This window comes from Gamsiella multidivaricata (genome assembly GCF_025024155.1).
Source record: "Gamsiella multidivaricata strain RSA 2152 chromosome Unknown BC939scaffold_50, whole genome shotgun sequence".
Lineage (NCBI taxonomy): Eukaryota > Fungi > Mortierellomycota > Mortierellomycetes > Mortierellales > Mortierellaceae > Gamsiella > Gamsiella multidivaricata.
This window is the reverse complement of record NW_026251758.1, coordinates 187,980-209,825: the sequence shown is the minus strand read 5'-3', so window position 1 is coordinate 209,825 and position 21,846 is coordinate 187,980. Positions and strand designations below refer to the sequence as shown.

The 21,846-nt window shown below is 49.8% G+C and overlaps 7 protein-coding genes across 7 annotated transcripts; 6 read left to right on the top strand and 1 right to left on the bottom strand.

Moving 5' to 3' along the window:
- Nucleotides 1–110: 110 nt before the first annotated feature.
- Nucleotides 111–1,962, top strand: BC939DRAFT_228634 (signal peptide peptidase-domain-containing protein). Its single transcript, XM_051550845.1, has 3 exons — nt 111–453; nt 589–907; nt 1,006–1,962. Exons 1-3 carry the CDS (start codon nt 325–327, stop codon nt 1,860–1,862), a joined length of 1,305 nt encoding a protein of 434 aa, XP_051410315.1. The 5' UTR covers nt 111–324; the 3' UTR covers nt 1,863–1,962.
- Nucleotides 1,963–3,454: 1,492 nt separating this feature from the next.
- BC939DRAFT_457338 (uncharacterized protein) lies at nt 3,455–5,731 on the top strand (the record flags this gene model as incomplete). The annotated part of the gene is made up of 3 exons (XM_051556461.1): nt 3,455–4,766; nt 5,034–5,352; nt 5,465–5,731. Coding segments are annotated over 3 exons (1,296 nt in total), but the record flags the coding sequence as incomplete, so codon positions are not given.
- Nucleotides 5,732–6,323: 592 nt separating this feature from the next.
- Nucleotides 6,324–11,471, top strand: BC939DRAFT_530490 (uncharacterized protein). Its single transcript, XM_051561574.1, has 12 exons — nt 6,324–6,429; nt 6,563–6,640; nt 6,759–6,945; nt 7,082–7,168; nt 7,280–7,381; nt 7,497–7,620; nt 7,733–8,118; nt 8,224–8,345; nt 8,508–8,680; nt 8,777–8,896; nt 9,008–11,051; nt 11,159–11,471. The coding sequence occupies exons 1-12, from the start codon at nt 6,329–6,331 to the stop codon at nt 11,331–11,333; spliced, it is 3,699 nt and encodes a 1,232-aa protein (XP_051410313.1). The 5' UTR covers nt 6,324–6,328; the 3' UTR covers nt 11,334–11,471.
- Nucleotides 11,472–15,373: 3,902 nt separating this feature from the next.
- Nucleotides 15,374–17,839, top strand: BC939DRAFT_228433 (uncharacterized protein). Its single transcript, XM_051550843.1, has 2 exons — nt 15,374–16,341; nt 17,665–17,839. Exons 1-2 carry the CDS (start codon nt 15,493–15,495, stop codon nt 17,665–17,667), a joined length of 852 nt encoding a protein of 283 aa, XP_051410312.1. The 5' UTR covers nt 15,374–15,492; the 3' UTR covers nt 17,668–17,839.
- A 575-nt stretch (nt 17,840–18,414) lies between these two features.
- Nucleotides 18,415–19,181, top strand: BC939DRAFT_399297 (Homeodomain-like protein; the record flags this gene model as incomplete). Its single annotated transcript, XM_051552465.1, has 3 exons — nt 18,415–18,459; nt 18,592–18,721; nt 18,952–19,181. 3 exons carry the CDS (start codon nt 18,415–18,417, stop codon nt 19,179–19,181), a joined length of 405 nt encoding a protein of 134 aa, XP_051410311.1.
- Nucleotides 19,182–19,184: 3 nt separating this feature from the next.
- BC939DRAFT_228455 (uncharacterized protein) lies at nt 19,185–21,170 on the top strand. Its single transcript, XM_051550844.1, has 2 exons — nt 19,185–19,387; nt 19,485–21,170. The coding sequence occupies exons 1-2, from the start codon at nt 19,276–19,278 to the stop codon at nt 21,059–21,061; spliced, it is 1,689 nt and encodes a 562-aa protein (XP_051410310.1). The 5' UTR covers nt 19,185–19,275; the 3' UTR covers nt 21,062–21,170.
- BC939DRAFT_457328 (uncharacterized protein) lies at nt 20,764–21,485 on the bottom strand. The gene has a single exon (XM_051556460.1). It carries the CDS (start codon nt 21,433–21,435, stop codon nt 21,163–21,165), a length of 273 nt encoding a protein of 90 aa, XP_051410309.1. The 5' UTR covers nt 21,436–21,485; the 3' UTR covers nt 20,764–21,162.
- Nucleotides 21,486–21,846: the final 361 nt, after the last annotated feature.

Here is a 21,846-nt window from a genome sequence, read left to right as displayed (position 1 = left end):
ACAATCGCCATGTAATTGAAATAGTGCCTGAGGTCCCCAGATAACAGAGATCAGTGAGGATCATGGGCCCATTGAGAGCCTAAAAAACGCTGCCCTTTGGGATCTCATCTAATCCATGTCGAGGTGGCACCAGGGCATGTCATTTGTGCGTATTTTGGGAGTGGATATTGACTTCATAGACTTGGTTGTGTCACACCCAGGGGAATAAAGTAAAAGAGGTTCTAATTCTCGACGGGTTTTGCTCTCATCATTCAACATCTCGACTTTTGCAGAGGCAGGAACCGACACACGGCATCAGCTCCAGCAACCAACACTCGACACAGGATGGCATCAAGACACGTTGCGGCACCAGCCGTGGTGGAGCAGGGTCTCTATATTGCCTATGCGGCGTTAGCAACGATGGCGATCGTGCCCATCTACTTTGGATCGTTTGCATCTCTAAAGAAGTGGAAGGTACCATCATCTCTTTTGTGATGAAGACACACAGCAGGACTGAAGGATCATTGAAAAGTAAAAGCAAAGCCAGATTGTCCATGACCTCAATTACTTACCCACGCTTGTTTGGCATATGTTGTTGATCCACTCTAGAACCCCAAAGAGAAGATAAAGACGATAAAGAGGCAGATCGGTGAATCGGACGAGTCAGACGCGGATATGCCCTCAGAACCGGTTTCGCAACAGGATGCATATACGTTCCTAGTGTTTGGATCCGCAGCCTTTTATGGACTATACCTTGCGTACACACAGCTGGAGAAGTCGTATGTCAATTACGTGTTGACCGCCTACTTTGGAGTCATGGGTGCCCTGGCAATGGCACACGTCGGTGTGAACACCCTCAGTGCCGTCATCAAGTTGCTTGGATTGAAGGTCGAGACTTGGCACGTTAACTTCGCCAAGAAATCTAGTGGTAATACAACACTGCGCTTGTATCAACATGACGAATGTATCAGCAGCTGCTGCGTAGAGCGCTGACCATCCATGTTGTGTATGTTTCATTCACCATAGAGTTTTATTCAGCAAAGTTCACAATCGTTCACCTGTTTATGTTGGTGGTTTCGGTGCTGCTGTCGGGTTACTATGTTGCAACCAAGAGCTGGATCGCATCCAACATTTTCGCCATCAGTTTTGCGCTGAACGCCATCCAACTGCTCTCGCTGGACTCGTTCAAGGCCGGTCTGGTTTTGCTGATTGGACTGACCGCTCACGACCTCGTATGGGTCCGTAGCACTGAAGTCATGGCCACTGTCGCCAAGAATTTTGATGGGCCCCTCAAGGTGATCTTTCCTCGACTCCTTCTCGGACTACCTGCTGGTCAGGCTTACAAGTTTGCGACGTTGAGTCTTGGTGATATCGTCATTCCAGGATTGTTTGCGGCTCTTTGCCTCCGATTCGATCAACACAGGGCTGGCACCAGAAACCCTGAGCTGGGAAGATCGACACAATTCCGCAAGCCGTACTTTACCGCCTGCTTTGTAGCCTACATTTTGGGTTTGAGCATCGCATTTTATATGGCACACGTGTTCAAGTTTATGCAGCCCGCCCTCCTGTATGTCTCTCCTACCTGCATTCTTAGCATGTTCATGACAGCTGCTGTGCGGGGTGAGATGAAGCAAGTGTTTGCTTACCTTTCCGAGGAGGGATTAGAGGCCGCAAGGATCAAGAAGGAGGCACGGGAGAAAAAAAGCAGACTGCAGGCGCAAGCACGGGCAAGGGCACAGGCCTCACGCTACCCTCCTAGGGTCAATAGGCTGCCGAATGTGATCAAGGAAGAGTCGTTCGTCTCTACAGCACGATCGTATCCCGAGCCGGCATCGTCCCCGTCTGCAGGCGAGAACAAGGACAACAAGGACATGAAGGAGTAGCGAGGAATTAGATGGACATGGGTCTATACAAAGTAAAGATATCGTCTGCGTGCGTGCTTTTGTGCATTTCCAGCCTAATTTGACTAAGAGGAAGTCGATTGAACTTGTTTGTACGGTTTGCATGGTGTGCATGGCTGTATTTTCATGCGCTGAACGTGGGAAGCGATCAAAGGACTGAAGATCTTAGGGGACAAACACGCTATCTCATGTGAAGCAAAGATGGATTGAGGTTTAGTTTGCTGGCAGTAAATGGCCCAAGTCGTTGTGTTCTTGTGTCCTTGTAGAGCGTGGGTGTTTCGTGGATGTCAATTGGCCTTGCTATCATTTTGGGTAATTTCCCTTGGACATCTCTTTTTTTTTTTCGCCCGAGATATGGCAGATATGCACGAGTGAGAGCAGAAGTGCGTGAAGTTGTTTTTGATGTAGAATGTGGTGGTCGCACAAAAAAGTAGGAGGAGAGCGCGCGTGAAGGAGGGTGATTTCCTTGAGCAGTTCATGCTTTCATGCCTCAGGATCGACCCACATGTCCCACACACCTCGTTGTTTGTGTTCCCGATAACCCTTCTTCCCACCTCTCCCATGCGCTCCCCCCTCCCCCCGTTCTTCCTCCTCGTCTCTGGCTTGGTCGTTGAAGTGCAGCAACATCGAGTAGCCTCGTGCTTATGTGAGGCGTGTACTGTGCACAACGTCAACGTTCCTCGGAAGATAAGGACTCGAGCAGGATTTCCCTTCTTCAGCACACGTCTGCGGACAGAAAAACTAAAATAAATAAAAAGAGAGCACCCCCGAGCACAGCGCAGACGTATTTATCGTATCCGGACCAATCCCATGTATGTGGCACATCCAATCAGAACTGCGCGCCATCATGTGGTGGCGGACCAGAGGAGCAAATGCTGCTGGGACTCCCCCTCCTTCCTTTCCTCTCTTTTTCGAGCGAGCGAGCGAGCGAGAGGGATAGGAGGCGAAAGAGAGAGAGAAAGAGAGAAAGAAGGAGAATCCCGTTCTCTTGCCCCTTCCCCCACCCTTCCCTCCAATGCCTCAGCCTATGCGGTCCCTTCCTTTGTCGTCTTCTCGAGTGCACACCTACTTTTCCTCATCGTTTGAGTGGCACTTTTTATATGTTTTCCCTTTACAACGTGTAGTGTAAGCTGAACACATGCGATCCCTAATGGACGGCAGCAGACAGGCAGAGAGATACGTACAGGATCGGACCCTTGAAGGGAAGCAAGGGTCAGAAAAGCAGGGCTGCTTCGATAATAAAGCCAAGTACATGCATGAAGCAGAAGTAAAAAGTAAAAAATAAAATAGAGTCCAAAAGAATATAGAATAGAGATGGACGTGGACAAGGACAGAAATACAATAATGCAGCAGGGCAGGTCAGCTGGTCGATAGAGCGGGAAAAGAGAGAGAGAGAGGGAAGAGAGCTCATAGCAGATGAAGGGACTGCAGATGGAAGGGATAGACCACACCACCACCACCACTCGCTCGCTTATCGCGACTAAAACTTGCCCTGCAGACCACTGCCCCCTCTCAGGTATAAAAGGCACGAGGATCCTCCCAAGAACGGCCTCTCCAACTTCTTTTCTCTTCTTTTTTTTTTTTTCCACTTTCCATTTTCCACTTTCCACTTTCCACCTTCCACTCTCTCTCTCGCTCTCTTCCAGTCCACAGTCCCACAGTTCTATTTCCACACTCGACACCCATCCACTTTCTCTCTCTCTTCCAGCCCTCCTGTTCGACGACCGAATAACGTCCAACCTTCTTGTCAGACCAGACTAGTGCTGCTGTACTCCGTTCTGGCATCATTCCACGCCTGCAACTCTATTTCTCGTTTAGACCCTGATCAGCCGGACTTCTTCCCAGGGTTCATTTCCATCCGCCGCCTCTTACCCTGCCTGTCTTCTTCTCCACGCACGCCCTTCTTCCTCTCCCCACCACACACCCCGCCCTCCGCCCTCTCCTGTTCTTTTTCTTTTTCTTTTTCTTTTTCTTTTTAATCCTTAGCCTCTTCCTTCCTTCCTTCCTTCCTTTCCTTCTTTCCTTCATCCCCCTCTCATCATGACCGACTTTGCTCAAGATCATTCAGCACTGCGCTCCCGCGGCCCTTCCCTGCCGAAACTCAACCTTCTGCCTGCTTCTCATTTCCTGCAGTCGCAACATCCCTTCGACACAAGCAAGAACACCGCCGATGGCGACTTTGAAATGGACATGGGCCTGGACTTTGGCACCTCCCCAACCAACTCCATGAACGAGGTCTCCGCCGCCCCTCGGCCCTTCGTCAGTGCCCATCCTTCGCCAGACCTGAGCGATGAAAGTGACTGTGAGCCTGGCCTTGGGCTGGGTGCGGTCCATTCCCCAGTCGAGCAGCAGTCCATGGTCGCATCCTCCGCACCTGTCGCTGTCCCACCTTCGGCGAAGCAGTTGGAACGCGACCAAGACAGACGACGCCGCTCCCAGATGCAAAGCGAATCTCCGCTGTCGCACCATCTGTTCCTGGCACCTGTCCCTATTCCCTCGTCGCGTACGCCTCCCAATGGCTCCTTTCATTACGGAAAGCGATTATCCGTCTCCATGAACACCCCGCCCGGCTCAGCAACTGCTGTTCCAGCAGCGCCTTGCTCGGACTCGGCAGCCGTGGATGCTCTCATCCGTGAGCATGTCCACGCAAACATGATCACCCACTCCACAGACAAGTCCTTTTTCTGGCATCTTGGCAACCTAAGCGAGTTCTCCTTCTCTGACCGTTTCGTCCGCTCAAGAGTTTTTGAAATCAAGGATAACGCCGTCGCTGCAGACCCAAATGCCGCATCAGAAATGCAGCCTGTACCCTCCGATACAACGGGAACACCCACCTCCAAAAACCAGCAAAATGCAACCAGCAGCTGGCGTCTTCGCCTTTATCCGGTAAGATTTCCTGTTCGATTTATTAAATGTGGTCCTTTCATCATAACGGCCGCCAGTAGACCGAGTATCAGGCACCTTCCAACTGACGGTGTTCACGTTCTCTCCTGCTACACAGGCACATCCATCCCCGATGGTGGAGCTGTTTTCGTGTTTGAGAGACATTGCATTTTTTTTATTTTCTTTATTTTTTTACAGCCTTGTTTTACGCGTAGATCAATATCATGGATAACTGACCCTTGAGTATTTCATCCTCTTACTATACATTAGCATGGTCGAGGCGATCGTCATCGCGACAGCGAATACGTTGGTCTGTACCTGCAACAGGACATGGTCCGCGCAATTGCAAACCGACGTAGTTCAGTAGTTCCACCACTCGCTGCCGATTCAATGGCGTTCAGTACATCAGCACCAGCACCATTCTTTGCTCGCGGGTCATTCTCGTCATCTCCGCGCAGATCAATCTCTGGCGCGTCTTCCTTGCCTGTGATCCGCCGGCATGTCACCCTATTCATTGCCACTGAAAACGGAGATTGCTTGGCAAAGCAAGATCTTGTCGAGTGGTTCTCTGGTAGTGAAGGTGGTCTTGGTATGTATAGTTTCCTGCTGCGCATCAATCGGTCGATCTCGCAACGGTCATGGCAACTAAGGTTCCGAGAAGATAACTAATGATTTGTTGAATTTTGTTCCTTCTGTAATAGGATTCCCGAGGATAGTCTCTAGAAAGGCTGTGCAGGATGCTGTCAAAGGCTCCTCTGTGATTGATGACGACGAGGAAGACAGTGAGCTGGGTATCGTTGCCGGCGTTATCTTCCACGACCTTTGAAGACCACCGTTGCCGGACAGATTATGTTTGTTAGTTTGCCATAGCAACCTTGTACCATAGTTTTTTGATTTTTTTTTTTCTTAGCCAATCTGTATCAAATAAACCACTGTTGAAATAAAACACGAGGCACTCTATCCCCTCACTACCCAAGTCAGAAATGCACTTTAATTGTCGAGCAATTGACCGAAAACTAGTCTATCAAAGTGTTCTTCCAGCTTAGACATGAAGGTGGGCGTCCGAATTCGCTGAGGATGGTGTATTTTTTTTTTTTTTTTTTTTGGATATTTTATGCTTAGTCTACCATGTTCACCAAGGCTGTGGATGAACACAGCCCTTCTTGTCGATACTTTGGAATATGAGCAGAAATGGGTGTAGCGTGAAGTCCACCTGAAGCAGCACTTTTCTAGGAGCAAGCAGTACCAAAATTTCCATGACTGTGTTGTTTCATGTTTGGTGGCCCACTTTACATTTCATTCCACATCACTTCCATGTTGTAGCTTGCTTTTGTTCGCATCCATCCTCACGTTGCATCCCACTTCTAATCCAACTTCTCGCGCAAACACTGCAACAATAACATTCAGTCCTGGACCGAGAGCATCATTTTTTTTTGAATCGGCACCGACCCCCCCAGCAATACGGATCCCCTGCAAAGTAACCGGTTCCTGAGCAACCTCAAGCCCTTGTGTTCGTTCGCCTCTCACACCACCACCACCACCCCCCCCCCCCCCCCCCCCCATTCATGGCTGCCGATAATCTGGAACACAAACTATCGTCGTTCCTCCCTGCCAATCTATCTGTCGATGGTCTTTACTCAGCACTAAGACATGGTAGCCATCAAAGGTACGCGGAGTGTCTGTACCTGAACAGTGTCATCCATTCTTGTCAGGTCATCAGTCGTCTTTGTCCTCATTCCAACGCGTTTGTTTCTTTTTTTTTTTTATTTTTTTTTTATATAACCTATCTAACCTCATAGGCCAATTGCTTGGTCCTGCAAGAACGCTGCTATTGTTCCGTCGTGGGTACCTGACCGAAAGGTCCCGGGGCTTATGAAGTACGTAAAAAAATCCCTGATCATGGGATTGGATTTTTCATGCGCCTGAAAAAAAAAAAAAAAAAAAAAGATGTCCAGACTGAAATTGACCACAATGAAACTCTTTGTGTGTGTTTAGTCCGTCATTGCGGATGTTATCGCTGCTGATGTGTGCAGAAGGAAAGGCGAAGCTTTGGGATACGTGCATGGAGGATATCTCGATGTTCCATGGACAGAGCCACATCACACATGTTCTATGGAACCATTCAGGAAACCACTTCACTTCAATTGATGAAAAGGGCAAGCTCGTCATATGGGTGAACAAGGTAGCACTGGCGTGAGCAAAAAAAAAAAAAAAAAATGGCTGTATGATCTGAATACTGGACCCAAAAAAAACCCCCTTCAAAAAAAGATCTGTGGATACTTAAACAGGGGACCATTTTTTTCGTTCGTTCGCCGTAGCGATATCTCAACGCCTGGCTGCCCGTGTACATGGTCGTCCTGTTTAATCCGGTCGTTTGCTGCGAATGGATCAATCCCGAGCGCATGGTAAAACTTCACTCTAAGGCCTCTTTATTGGAGAAGGCATTGGATTCCCGTCCAAACGATCTTTTTTTCTGATCGATCCCCCGTGTTGATTTCTATCCATTCATCAATTAGTACGTGGCCTCAAAAATGGATGGACCTACCAAGTATGAGCGGGAGCGTACAGGACGTCCAAGGAATCCATTAGCCTTGGTCGTTCTCAGTTCTGATGGCCAGGTATTGGGGTCGATATTGTTATAATTTAGCAAGTATAGAGGACAGACCTAACATCCATAGACGGACTCTAATGCTACTCTCCTTTTTTCCCCTTTCCTTTTTCTCGAGACAATAGTTAACGACGCTGTTTAAGCCTGCGGGACAATTCTTTACCCACATCACGACAAATCTGCCACGCCGGTCTGCAACGGAAGACCTTGCTTCGTCCAGGATAACACACGGTTCAATGTTGAGCGATGGTATGTATCTATCGATGCTGCCGCGAAACATGGGGGTGCTGGATGTGGAATACTTGATTGGTGACCATGCTCTCTCGCTGACTCGAGTTTTTTCTTTTGGTATTGTTGGCAGCTGAAGGAATTCACCTGGTTACGCACACCACTAGCATGCTGCCATTGACTGTGAACTTTTACCAAATCGACCTCCGATTCACGCCCGAAGTCGTGTTTCGCTGTGATGCGACAGCTATCTTGCACAATTCAACCCCTCTCACAGGTCCAGGATCGGTCATGACACCGAGTGTGGTTCAACACCTGCAACTTTTGCCCCAGACCTCAACAAGACCATTGTCTGTAGCAGTTGCAGTGGCGTCGAGAGAGGAGAACGCAAGTGGAGAAATCATCTACAGGAGTCAGGTCGCTATTTGGGATGTGACCCCAAAGCTGATGGGATTTCATCCGGCATTTCAGGAGTTATCGACACGTCGGAATGATGCGGTATCAGGACAGCCTTCACTGGTATGTGGCATCAAAAAAAAAATCGATAAGGGATCATCAAGAAAATTGTTCATGCGTTTTTCGACTTCAAAACTGATTTTTTTTCTGGATTCATTTCATGAATAGGCGTTTGTGATTCTCGGAGAGCGGCGGTTTGAGAACAAGTTTGTTTCTGCGATGGCATTTGTTCCTAGAAGCAGGGAACTTGTGGTCGGATTTTCAGATGGCAGTCTGCTCGGATTGGAAAGGTGCGAGCATTTTCTTTTTTCTTTTTTTTTTTTCTGTTTCATGGTTTGATCGGTGGGTAAAGAGAGAGCAATCTATAACTTTTACATCTCAACTGACACGCCCTTTTTTTTTTTTTTTTTTTTTTCCTCACTCATACATTGCGATATTGTGGATCCTCATAGTCGGTTCTCGGGGCCGGAACTCTTGGACGCAACTTCGACTTTGCTCGATGGATTTCACGCGGAAAAGAATCATCATCCTGTTGTTGCAATATGTCCCTCGCCTAATGGACTCGCTTTGATCACCTCGTCGCTCAACGGGAAAATCTCCAGTATAGACACCTCGGAATCGTCAGGTACGGATGGGAAGCAATGATTGATTTGGCATGGTTATGGGGCATAAAGGGACGTTATAACAAAGTGTCTTTAACACATTATCGCATTGTTCATAGGCTACGATGTGGATCTTGACGCGTTGATACAATGCACTATCCTGGCTATATTGAATGAATGGGATTATTCTGATATCGTGTCCGTCGTTGTAAGGGCATCAAAAATATCAACAGATGATCGTAAGTTTTTCTCCGCGTCTATCTTTTTTTATTTTTTGGCTCGTGGATCGACTAGGTATCTTTAGGCTACATCGACTTAACTCTCTTTCTTTTCTCCGGGTTTGTTGATAGAACTTGCCGATCGATTCGTAGAGGGCATTTTCAAAAGCTATGATATGATCAAAGGCGCAGAGGATTCCAGTATGATTGAACCCTTTTTACCAAAGGCCTCCGTCATGAGACGTATGCTGTCGCTACAACTGGTGCTCTTTCAGGCACTTCCAAACAAGACTGTTCAGTATCGTGTAACGTGTGCTCTTCTGCATTTGCAGTCTATCGGCGAAGTCTTTTCTGGATGCTGTAATTCCGACCCTGCAATGCTCGCCGCTCACCTGGACCAGGGATCGAATGCGATGACAGGACAAAAGCCGCTCGGGTTTGATACCAATTCATTATGGTCGCTACTCCCACTTTGTGGATGGGTTCTCGACTTTTGCACAGTCCTGTTCCGGGAGCTAGCAGTGTTTCTGACCATGAAGAGCGCCTCTTCCGCCAATACTGGGGTGTCGACGCCGACGATTCTCTGCTTCCTGTATCACAGTCGGGCAAGGAAGACCCTCCGCTCTGTCTTGGCACTTATGGAGCAATACTATCACTTTGTCAGAATCCGGGAACAGCTCTATCATAAGGTGGTCCAGACGGGCGGAGCGATTGAAGGACCTGCGGGCCAGGGACAGGGACAGGGACAGGAGAAAGGTAACCACACCAACTCGATGAGCATACCCGAGGCGGTGGCGATGAAGGACATCCAGATCACATCCCTATCCCAGTATGTTGAAGCCGCATTCACGAGATGTCCACTCAAGGTTGGGGTCGTCAAGTCAATGCTGCGGGACCTGAATGGACTCAGCGGGAGCCATGTTGATCCAGCTCGTGCCAATGGAGCCGGCGCCTTGAATCGGCCTGCGGAGAATGAAGTTCTGGATAAGGCGGCCTCGGATCACGGAGTTTTCATTAAGGGAACGATCCCCTCTGCCAACAGCAACGCACTGGCACAGACAAGGAACGAATTGAGAGGGATTACCCGAAGGTATCCAACGCTGTGGGACATGAATCGACTCATGTTCGTCACCATACACTGGCTGGATCTGGAGCCGGCTAATACGTTGATGGCAGGTAAATCAGGACCTCGATACAAAGCTTTGGCGATGCATCCTTCCCGATGTCGCATTGACCCGGTAGCGGCACTCAAAACACGAGTGCCGGGTCCAATGTCCTCTGGGGCAGGACGTTTACCATACGGTCTTCTCCATCACCAGTCCTCGAATGGCAGTATAGGGAACATGCCCCTTGGGCCTCGAGGCTCGATAAGCAGTGCTTCTGGAAAATCTGCGATGCCCAGCAGGGTCTTTACAGAGTCGCCTGGGGAGATTCTAGTGCCTCAGCAGGGAGCCCATAACGGGCCTCTAGATTTGAGTAATGCTCCAGATTTCGGCCCGCAATCCATCTGGGGGATCGCTCTGGACGAGAGCGATGACGAAACAGGGGACGATCGCCGAGAAGACCGAGAAGATGAGAACGAGCGAATCAAATCTGTCTGGCACAATTGGGTTGGTACGCTCCACGGACAACAACAGCACGGGCCCAATGGGGCCACCAGGGTTTCCGGCAACGATGACGGTGCCGAAACGGTGCCTGACGATGATATTATTTTGGACGAGTCGGGCGAAGGCGAGGGCGAAGACTCGGACGAGGACCCGGAGTGGGATGAGGAAATGCAGGATGTGCATACGAGCAACGGCTCTAGGCACGAGAGCAAGGGAGAGATTGTCCGCGGGAGGAGATCGTCTCTGGGGGCGACGCTTGGTCCAGGATCCCAATGGTTGCTTCAGGAATCACGAACGATTTCCGAGAAGACGTCGTCTGAATGGACGGTGTTCCCTGTCTTGAGTGAGGAGCGGCCGTGTGCGGGAGCGGAAGTCGATGATTCCAAGGGTCGGATGGCCCTCCTGGGTCTCAGCGGGCACTTTGCGCCGTTGGATCTCCAGGCCACGGAATTCCGGGTCCACTCTCAGGAGGAGATCGAGGCTCAGGTCCGGAAACGTCGGTTCGGTGTTGATCCCATTCGGAAAGTGAAAAAGTACAAGACCACCGGCAATGGCAGGAGATGTGTTCGGTATGTGTTCTATGCATCGAAGGGGGTTCTTTTTTTTTTCTCTGTTAAAAAACGTTATAGGGGGAGGAATTCATCCGACTAACTGCTACAACCTTTTCTTTTTATAGCTGTCTTCAAATATCGACAAACAACAGCGTGAATCCTCGGGCTGTTCACAGGCGAGTCCTGCCCCATCAGATCGGATCGTCTCCGAGTGTGATACCGGATATCGCAGCGGCCACTCTCTGGTACCATAATTACGATCGATCATGTATTTGTGGGGGCATGTGGCTCGAACTTTAGGGTGTAGCTCCATGTTTCCCTTCCTTCTCATTAAAAGATATGGGATCGAGTCAAAGTATATTATTCCCCTATTCTTGATCCCCCCGTTAACGGCTAGACTAAGTCTACCTTTTATTCTGTAAAAGGAGGGCAGAGTGGGTCCTTGATATCATAAGAGTAAACTCTCTTTTTCTTTCTTTCCTATTCTTTCCTTTTCTTTTCTTTGTTCTATCAAAAAGACCTGCAATGGTGATAGACGTGACGAATGGGCATCCCAAAAGCAGTTACCGGAGCAATGGGGATTACGTTTATGAATTCAACACCTGGCCTCTCTGCATAACCTGGTGTGCGTTCAGTGATGGGATCAGGAAGCGGGAGGGGCCAAGCAAGGGTTGCAACCGAAAGCTATCGTTGTGGAGGATGCAATGGAATGGGGGGGAGGAGGAGGGAAGAGGAGAGCGGAACGAGCCATCATCACATAAATAGCACGAGAAGGGGGAACCATCTTGGCCCCCACCGCCGAGACGAAACCACTTCCGATCACATCAATACGGGTCGTTCTTGACTGCAGATGGCTCTGATGTGCCAGTTCCAGCAGTGCAGAAGGACGAAAAGGGAATATGTGGAATGTGGGGGTTTTTGTTTTCATGGGATGCAGGATAGCAGCCGTATGGGGGTGTGGTGGAGGGGAGGATCGCTTGTGATCATATAACCTGCTGCCGTTGCTTTGTGAACACTCTGGAGATGAAGATCTATTTCCTTGCGCGAAATAGTCAGTTAACGAAAAAAGAAAGTAGAGTGGGCCCATCAGCTGCATCGGGTAATTTACAACCTCCCCATCTTGATCTCTGCACCGACGCTACTGCCGATCCCAAAGTAACAAAGACCCAGAGATCGCATGCTCGGGTTTAAGACAGGGAGAATGGGAGGAGAAAGAAACCTGCCCCCTCAGTCAACTAAACCCCCCTCCCCCCCCCCCCGGTTCTCTCGAGGTGCGTAATGTTCGAGTAATCTATCACCACGCTGCTATCTGTTTTATTTATTTATTCACTCATCCATTCTTCTGCTTGGTGATGCTACCGGTTGCCCGTACTCTCACCGGTTCTTCACTGTCCCTCGCTTCATTCTCTCTCTGTTTTCCCCACTTGCGCTGTCAAGTCTCCATACCCTCCCTTTGATTACCTGCAATAACACAAACAACAAGAACCGTTCGAGGCTATTTGAACAAGCAAGCACGCAAAACAAATAAAAACGGAAGGTATGTTCTGTTTTCCTTTTAGTACCTGCGCCCACCCACATCACCACAAATACCGCCCTCCAACCAGCTTCTTGTTTTCTCTCCCTCCCCCCTCCCCCCGCTCCTCTTCTTTCTACCCTTCTTCCTGTTCAAGCACAAATTCGACGGCGCATAAAATATATATACCGGCACGAAAGAAGGGATTGACAAGGGGTGCATGTATGTAGGAGGTGTGTGTGTGTGTGCCTCAATTTGGAGTCTCTTGTACAACACTACATACACGTCGATGCATGAACAAGCAAAAGCGCGATGGAAAGAAAAGAGTGCGAGATGACCAAAGAAAAAAAAAAAAAAGGCATATGTAGACTATACAGCACTTGCGGCAGCTGTTACTCCTTTGCAATCGACAAGACATTTCGGCGGAGACAATTTGCGGGTGATTAAGTGGTTCGCGTTGGATACAGAAGGGTTCATTTCATGGGCTTCACAGGTGGGAGGGAGGGATGGGGAGGAGGTGCAGAGATTAAGTGGGACTAGAGAGCGTAGTAAACATATATCCTACCACAGCACACAGCGCAGCACACAGGGCGGGTGCAGTCTATGCGCTCCCCCGGGGTAGTCCTCAGGCTGAGAGGGTTAGGAAAGGGCAGCCAAATCGGGGAGACAAAGCGACGCGTCAAACTCTGGCCAATCAGGGTCGTTTGGATACCCTTGGTGCTCTCTTTGTGCTCCCATCTTTTTTTTTTTTTTTTTTTTTTTTTCTCTCTTGTCATCCCCGAGATAGACTGCGCGTCTCACGCCCACTCCTGGCCGCCACATATCTCAGCTACAAAAGGCCATATTGATCAGGATCAGGACACAGGGAGTCAATCTTCACTTCCGACTTTATATTCCCCTTCCCCCCCTCCCCGCCTGGTCTGCAATTTCTTTCACTGCACCACCGCCCTGGCATTAGCGTGGTTTTCCGTCTGATTTAGTGCGACTAAAAGAGGAAAATCGTCATGCTTTGAGTAATTCCATTTGAGGGTTGGATGGACGAATGAACGGCTCTCAAAGAACCATTGACAGTTCTTCCTCAGCTCCCTTAATCGTCAATCACCATCGTCTCCTCCTCTCTTCCTCCTCCTCCTCCTCGCTTCTGGTCTGCATCAAACATAGTGCGTCCTCCGTTGTTGCACAGGAGCGGTAAAGGGTTGAACGCGCATCGAGGCGAGACCAAGCTCATTTTGTGCCTGGCGGGGAATGGACGTGTTAGTAGACACAGGCGATATGATCAAAAGGGCAGCCGTTTTCTATATTTCTCTATATATAGCCTTGCGTACTTAAACAACATGTTGGCAGGAAGTCGACAACCAACAGTGCGGAAACAATAAAATAAACATACGCTGCAACCGAGCTCGGAACACAGGGGCCAAGGCTCGCCAACAGACCAGCCCGGAAGATACTCATAATTGACCCACGTCTACAAATCTCCTCGTTTAGCCTCCTCCAGTCGCATATCCAGGTGTCGGTCAGCATCAGCCCCGGAGGGAGCTTACCGTTACCGCGTGTGTTTGTGTACGACTCCTGGATGAAAAGAAAGAGTTCGAGTGAATAGTAACCTCATTCATGCTCCTCACAATGCATAGTGCCGGTTGTTGGCTTCTACACATTCGAACTCATGATCAGCATCGCCATATGTCCCTTTTTTTCCCTTTATTCTTTTGTGCGTTTGGAAAAGCACTGTTGTCAGAGGACATTCATTCGTTCATTCATGCCCGGTCGGTTAGAGGTTCGATGATTCTGTTAGCAGCGTCCGATGGAGAGAACCAAGGGGTTACTCCCTTAGTCCTTGTTCAATCCATCCTGAACGCAGCTTTGACCCTGAAGTTCCTCCCTTTGCTTTAAAATCATCGTGAGGAAGCAGACAATATTTTACTCCCAACAGGCCCCTCCCCCTTCCCTTTCTCACACTACACCGGATTCTACACCACAGCATCCTCAATATAATCATTTCTGCAACTCCATTTTCCATCTCCGTAGTATCATCCAAGGCTCTCATTAAGAACACAAGAACCAAAGGGATCCCAGGCGGACATTTCTCAAAGGTATTTAGTAGTGCCATTTCTGACACCTCTTTGTCCGCCCTTGAAGCTGTTCTTTTCTTATGGGCATTGGCCTGCATCACCATTCGAGATGGCCTTTGCTTGAGCTTTATGCGTTCTCAAGCGCGTTCACTGCACAACCCGAACGGTGCATATATTCTACCTTGAATCCCTTTCAGGACGTTGATGTGCACCTTATCCGTTTCAGGACCCATTACATTCCTTGCACATCGTATCTCTTGGGCCCTGACATGAGTTGAACAGGAAGAACCAAAGACTATAGCAACAGCAACCATTTCCATGCAGCAGTAATCAGCGCAAATACGTGCTGGGGATAAGCGAGGGAATACTACCACAGCAACTCTGCCTGCCAATTGAACATGTCATATCTCACCATCGTCGACGCCGTACCCCTTCCTTGGAAGGGTCAGTCTTATTTCCTTCCTTCGCTCCCCGCAAATGGGCGCACGGGACTGTTGCGCTTACATGGCCCTGGTCTTCTTCGTGAACCCCCTCACATCTTGCCTTGGCGTTCCTTATTCTCTGCTTTTCATCGGTTTCTTTCCGTTCCTTTTTCGCTTTGTTTCCTTCTGTCTTTTCCGGATGACCGATTTTCCTTGACACACATTCTCATCCCCGCCTTCTGTTTACATCCCTTACTCACAGAATCCTTCCTCCGATACGGTTCTGTCGCGTCTTGAATTGCTTCCGAGGGTATCCTTCCACGATCACACCGTTTCACTGACTTGCCTGTTACAGAACCGTCCATCCCAACCGCTCTAGTCCACCTATCAGCCCTATATAACGGTAGAGGCAGTCGTTCACGTCAAAGCAACCGCAACAACCACAGCGTCACTATATGAACATAGTCTCGCGTCCTCAAGTTATGCCCTCTCAGGACCATAGCGGGCGGTTCTCAAGGGGGCACCACCGCGGCTCGAACAGCAGCGCAGCTGGTCAGAGCCTTGTCCAGCATGGGCGTCACCGTAGTCACGGTTCTCTGCTATCGCTTTCGCAGCAGGGCCCGTCATATCCGGGACATTCTCAGGCACAAATCACATATTTGCAGCCAAAATTCTGCGGATCCAATGGATCTCCGCCGTATCACGCGTCATGCCCCCCTGCTAGCGCTAGCCGCACGCATTCTCTCTCGCAGGGCCATCCTTGGATGCCGTCCCCATTGCCGCTGGAGCAGGGTCATCAGGGCTCGTGCCAGACGCTACAACAACAGCAGCAACAGCATATCATGCGGCTGCATCAGCAGCAGCAATTGAAGCTGTCGATGCATGAGCATCGTAGCCATGTACAGTTTTCCTCACATCCTCCATCGGCGTCCTCAACTTCACATCAGCACCAAAAGTCCCAAGACTTTCCTCAGCAGCAGGGATCGGGGCCCATTGGCATCAGTAAGATAATCCGATCCCATGCTCGCTCGCCGAGCCACCCCCACATCCAGACGAGACCGTATCAACAGCAAGCTCCATCGCAGAAACCGCCACACCGCTATGGTTTCACGCCCTGTCCCGATGGTTCAAGACACCGCACACTATCGTACTCCCTATCAATGCCGATGAAACCACCGAAGCGGTCGGGAATGCATCAGCAGCATGGTCCTCAGGACTACTATTCCAAGGATACGACCATGGACTCGGACGCGTCGTCTGATGCGGAGTCGAACGTTGAAGGGGCGCAATGGACTCTTCAAGAGGTATGGTATCCCATTTCCCCCCAAGTCACTACCATAATTATTGCTTTTATTATTAAGTCGCGTCCATTCCTTTTTTTTTTTTTTTTTTTTTTTTTTCATTTTAATTTTTCCTTTCCTCGCGCGTTTTTCCATGCTGTAATTTGGACGCGTGATGACTTTGTTTTAAAATTCACATCATTGACATATGAGAGAGGACGAATGCTCATACACATACACATACACATACACATACACATACATACACACACACGGGATGCATGGGGCAAAGAGTAAGGGGGAGGGGGAGAAGGAGGGTTTAGAATACCACGCGTACCACGCGTCATTCGTAATGGTGGTAATGGTGCACTGGCCTATTGACTATTCCGCCCTTTCTCTCTCTTTCTTTCTTTCTTTCAAGAATAAAAGAGGGGTGAGAGAAGGAAAGAAGGAAGAGATGATGACCGTTCAGATGAAACGGTCTTGGCGTATAGGATGGCTGGAGGAAGGGGGAAGGGGGGCTAGGAAAATAGGAAAACAAGCAGGAGGGGGGGAAAGTATGAAAGAGGAGGGGAGGGGATATTTCCTGTTATTCCTTGGTCACTAGTGAAGGTAGGAAGGAAGGAAAGAAGGAAGGCTGGCGTTGTGCTTGGGAACACACCGTTAGAGTGGATGTGTTACTTGAGCATGAGCACCCAAATCGATGCTGCCTCTCTCAACATGGTCAATGGGTAACATCACATCCATTCCTTCCTCCCCTCCCCCTCTTTGTGCTATGCGGGTTGCTCAAACAATCTGTCGACATCGCTGACAGAAGCAGCAAACAGACACACTAACACCACATACATGGGGGGGGGAGGAAAAAAATTCTTCTGATCTGCATTCTCAGTCAAACGTTGAACAAGAGGGATCCTCACTTTTGTGTTCCCGCATGCATGGTTGCATCGGGGAGGAAATTATATCCGCAGTGGTTTTTTTTCCGTTTCGTCTTACATACACATACCGCTACATTTATGGAAAGCCACTCTTCATGCCATGTCAATTGTTGCTTTGGGATGGTGGTGGCGGGGGAGGGGAAGAGAGGTCAAAATCACATTTAGTGCCACACATCGATTAGCGCATGGTTGCTGCGACCTACTCCCAGAAAAATTTTCTTCCTTCTTCCTTGCTTGTGTGCGTCTATCCGTCCCCCCCTCCCTTTTCAAATGCGCATGCTCTGCATTCGTCTGAGCACAGTGCTTCTTTTGGCGCGGATTGAGTGAGCAAGAGGGAGAAATAGAGTGCCTAACAAGGAGAGACTATTATTTTCTGCCTCCTCTTCCTTCGCCCTCTTTTTGTTCTGTCCAGTAACGTCCATCGAATTCCCGAGACCAGCGTACTTCGTCCGCCTATCCTCTCTCATTAAGCAAGCTGTTGCAGTCGGTCTCATCCCTGCATATTCACACGCATCCCATGCCATCCTAATTGCACTCTGCCCCGCTCAAAGGCTTTCCCTGCAATTACATTCCATCCCGACCTGGCCCTCGTCTCTTCCCCGTCTTTTCCCCTGTAACGGTGCTGTGTTAGCTCGTGAAAATCCGTTGTTCCTAGCACACATACAGTCATACTTTACAACTTCATACTCAACTTCACACTCCACTGCTCAACTGTTCAGCAGCAGTGTAAATGCCCCAATGGTCCCCCCATTCCTCCCATGCGTATTCGTCAGCAACCCGCCACAGACAGACGTGCACGCTCCTTTGTACCATCGATTATTTTGTGCATCCTCTTCTCCACCGAGCAGCCTATTGACCCTATGACCCTCTTCTTCCCTTCCTTCTCCCCCCTCTTTCTCTCTTCCTTTTTCTTCTTGCAACTGCTTCCATACATTCACCCCTTCATCTTTACTGTCTCTCCCCCTCCTCTCACTCCTCCGTAACACCCTTGTCCCACTCGACACCCCTGCTCCTATACCCATCTGGTTCTTCTTATCAACATTAGGACAACCTACTTCGCGAAGCTGTCGCCAAGTTTAACGGCAAAACCTGGAAGAGGATTGCGGAATATTGCTTCCCAGACAGATCTCGAGACAAGGATCAGTGTCTTCAGCGCTGGCGAATGATCTCCAAACCACGCTCTATCAAAGGTCCATGGACCCCTGAGGTAATGATTCCTCTCTGCTTCTAGCTCTCATGCCTTCAGAGTAACGGTATTTGATGGGAAGACATGAGATGTCCCCTCCCTTCCTTCACAACATTTTCAATTGACATGGCTCCTAACTTTTTTTTTTGACAGGAGGATCGTCAACTCCGGTCCTTGGTGAATGAGTTGGGTGCCGAAAAGTGGGTTTTGATTGCAAGTCGATTGGGCTCACGGACTGGCAAACAATGCCGAGAACGATGGCACAACCATCTTGACCCTACAAGTAAGCAAAAAGTGCCAAGTAGTCGTTGGGTCGAAAAAGATTTTCCTGTGCCTCCATGCATGCATGGATACATGCCCAACAACACTCATCCCAACGCCTCTCGCCCCCTCCCCCCCCCCCCCCCCCCCCCCCCTATCGTCAATGATTGCTCACATGGCCCATCCCCTATTTCCCTATTTTTTTTTTCTCCTTGTTCCTGTATTTCCTTTTCTCTGCTGCGATATATCTAGTTGACAAGTCACCCTTCACACCCAAGGAAGACGAGCTCATTTTCAAGCTGTTTGCACAACTGGGTTCAAAATGGGCCGAGATGTCCAAGCTGATGCCCGGTCGACCGGACAATGCTATCAAGAACCATTTCAACACATCCATGCAGCGCAAGCGGAGGCGACTCAGTCTCCAAGACCCCGCTGGTACAGGCGACGTCTTGCATATGATGCCACTTGAGCCATGCTTTTAATTTCCAACGGCTTATCACTCTTTATTGACACAATTTTTGTGATCTCCGATATTTCCGATAACCTTCCGCCCTCCTCCCCCCCTTAGAGTTGCAAATGAAGCTGAATGAACGGGGCTCGGCAAGCGGCGCAATATCCCCGCCCCTAGCTTCTCCAACCGGTGTCACGTCGCCCTCGATCATGCGGCACAACAGATTCGATCCATATGGTTCGTGCTCAACGACTCAAAGCGTGCATTCCAGCAAACACTCGACTTTATTGGTCAGCATCTAACCTTATTTTTCTTTATTTTTTCAACCCCACAGAGCGACGACACTCGATGCCTTCTCTGGAATTCTCGCCTAAAGCACAGCAAGCAGCATCCGCCCAAGGCAATCATCGCCGCAACGGCTCCCGTGACTACACAACAGAGAGCGGTCACCAACCTCATCACATGCAGCCCAACGGCCCCGGCCCCGGTCCTGGCCCTGGGGCCTATCCTCGCACGATCCCAACCCCACCAAAGACGCCCGATACAAAGACGTCGTTCAAGTTCGCGTCCGGCATGTCGAGGTCCATCTCTTTGGGATCGTCAGACCGACAGAACATGGGTATGCCGGGAGGTGGACCTCCTCAGTACCCAGTACACAATGGACCCGCTCGTCCCAACCTTCCAGGAGTTTCGTCGCTTCACAAACCTCAACAACCAATGATGACTAGCGGCAGCAGCAGCTTTCACTACCCATATACCGCACCGACTATGATGTCGCCCCCCTCTTCAACGACTAGTTCACTGGGTTCGTCCGCACCTCCGCCCATGAGAATGGCGCGTTCGGTCTCGGCTCTGGTGGTCCCCTCAACGAACCGGCCTCAATCGCCCTACGGCCAGGGTCAGGGCTCTGAATGGCAGTCGTCGCAGCCACAGCAACACCAGGCGCTGAATTACGCACTTCCACGTCCGAATATGACGCGGCATGGATCTCTGGACATGCAGTCCAGGCGGTTTGTGCGTGGACATGAGCACCATCGGTCGTTGGAAATTGATCCATTCTCTGCATTGGCAGAGCTCGCCAACTTGGCGGAGCAGCATCGCGAGATGCCTGGCGGTGGTCGTGCGACGAACGCTTCGACGACAGCGACCATGGCGACCATGGCGACGACGATTACGGCGGCTGTACCGAGCAAGGACAAAGTCGAGGGCAATCAGTATTACGGACGGGGTAGCGATGGGAGCGAGTCCCTGTCGCGGTCTGGATCGAGCTGCTCTGGCCATGAGCTCGCGGATGTTGAGGATGCGGTGATCAAGACCATGATCGAGCGGTCGCCGACGTCCCCTGGCCCGGTGGTGATGGGAAGACGGTTCTCGACACTGGGACATGTCCAAGAGGAGGAGCAGGAGCATGAGCATGAGCATGGGGAGGGTGCGGAGAAGGATGGTCGAGGTCATCATCATCATCAGCATCATCAGCATCATCATTCGTATCATATTGATGCGAGGAAGAGCGCGACTCTGGTGCTGGGTCATAGTAAGAGCTATAGTGCGCATGATTACCTTCAGCAGCACAGCACTGGTGGGGGCGGACGAGATCTGGGGTCGGCTGGGTACAGAGCTAAAAAGCGATATTCGGTCGACTTTTCGGTTTTGTCGGACCCGACTTCGGCAGAGCAGGATGATAATGATGATGATGATGATGGTGATGAGAATGAGGAGGAGGAGGAGGGGATGTGGATGGACGAGGACAGGGGCGCTCAGAGCAGCGAGGGATATGCTCACAACAGGAGAATGTTGGGTCCTGCGACAGGCCCGAGCGCGTCGTATCTGACGATGAGACGTGGGTCTGTGCGTGAGCTAATGGCGATCGATCACCTGTGCCTGAGCTCTGAGGAGGTTGAGCGCTGCTGAGAGGGGGCAGACGCGGTACATTTCTTTTTTTTTTTTCTGTATATCTTCTTTTTCTTTTTCCTTTTCTTTGCTGTCATGTATAGTTTATCTGTCTGTTTGGATCATTGTAAATAGCTGTTGTATGATTCTTTTTTATGTGTCTTGTCTTCATTTCTGAGGAGCCATCCTCTTTTACGACCACCTTTGCCCTCCCCCCCACGTCTCTCTTCCCATAGCGCATGCTTCCGAGTATCGCAGCTGGTTTTTTTTTTCTTCCTGTATTGTTGTTTGTTTTTCTTCTTTTTATGAACCATCTGGCTGTCTGTTCTTTCTGGAAGGAGGAGGAGGAGGAGGAGTTTCTTTTGTCGCAAAATGATGCACTGACAATTTATCATCAAATTTCTAAGGGAAAATGTGTCCAGGATAATAAAGAACCAAGTCGCGTTTTTTTTAAGAACGGGGGGGGGGGGTTCATTTCAGAAGATGACTGCGCAGGAACACGAAATACGAGACAGTCCGCTGTCTAAAAAGGCTCACCGTAATTGACAGAGAGTAAGAGCGCTGCGCTGCGCTGTGGCTGCACACCCTCCCTCTCCCCCCTCTCCCCAAAAAAAACGGGTTTGCAGCGTGCTTAATCCTATTAAGAAAATTGAAATCCAGCTGGTGTTACTGCGGTCCACACACACACACAATTTGTCAGACATGCGGCGGGTGTCCTCCTAAAAGAGGAAACAGTTCAAGCGCTGACAAAACAAGGCTTCTGCGGACACTTTGCCCACATGGAAAAAAAAATCTAGTGAGCGCGT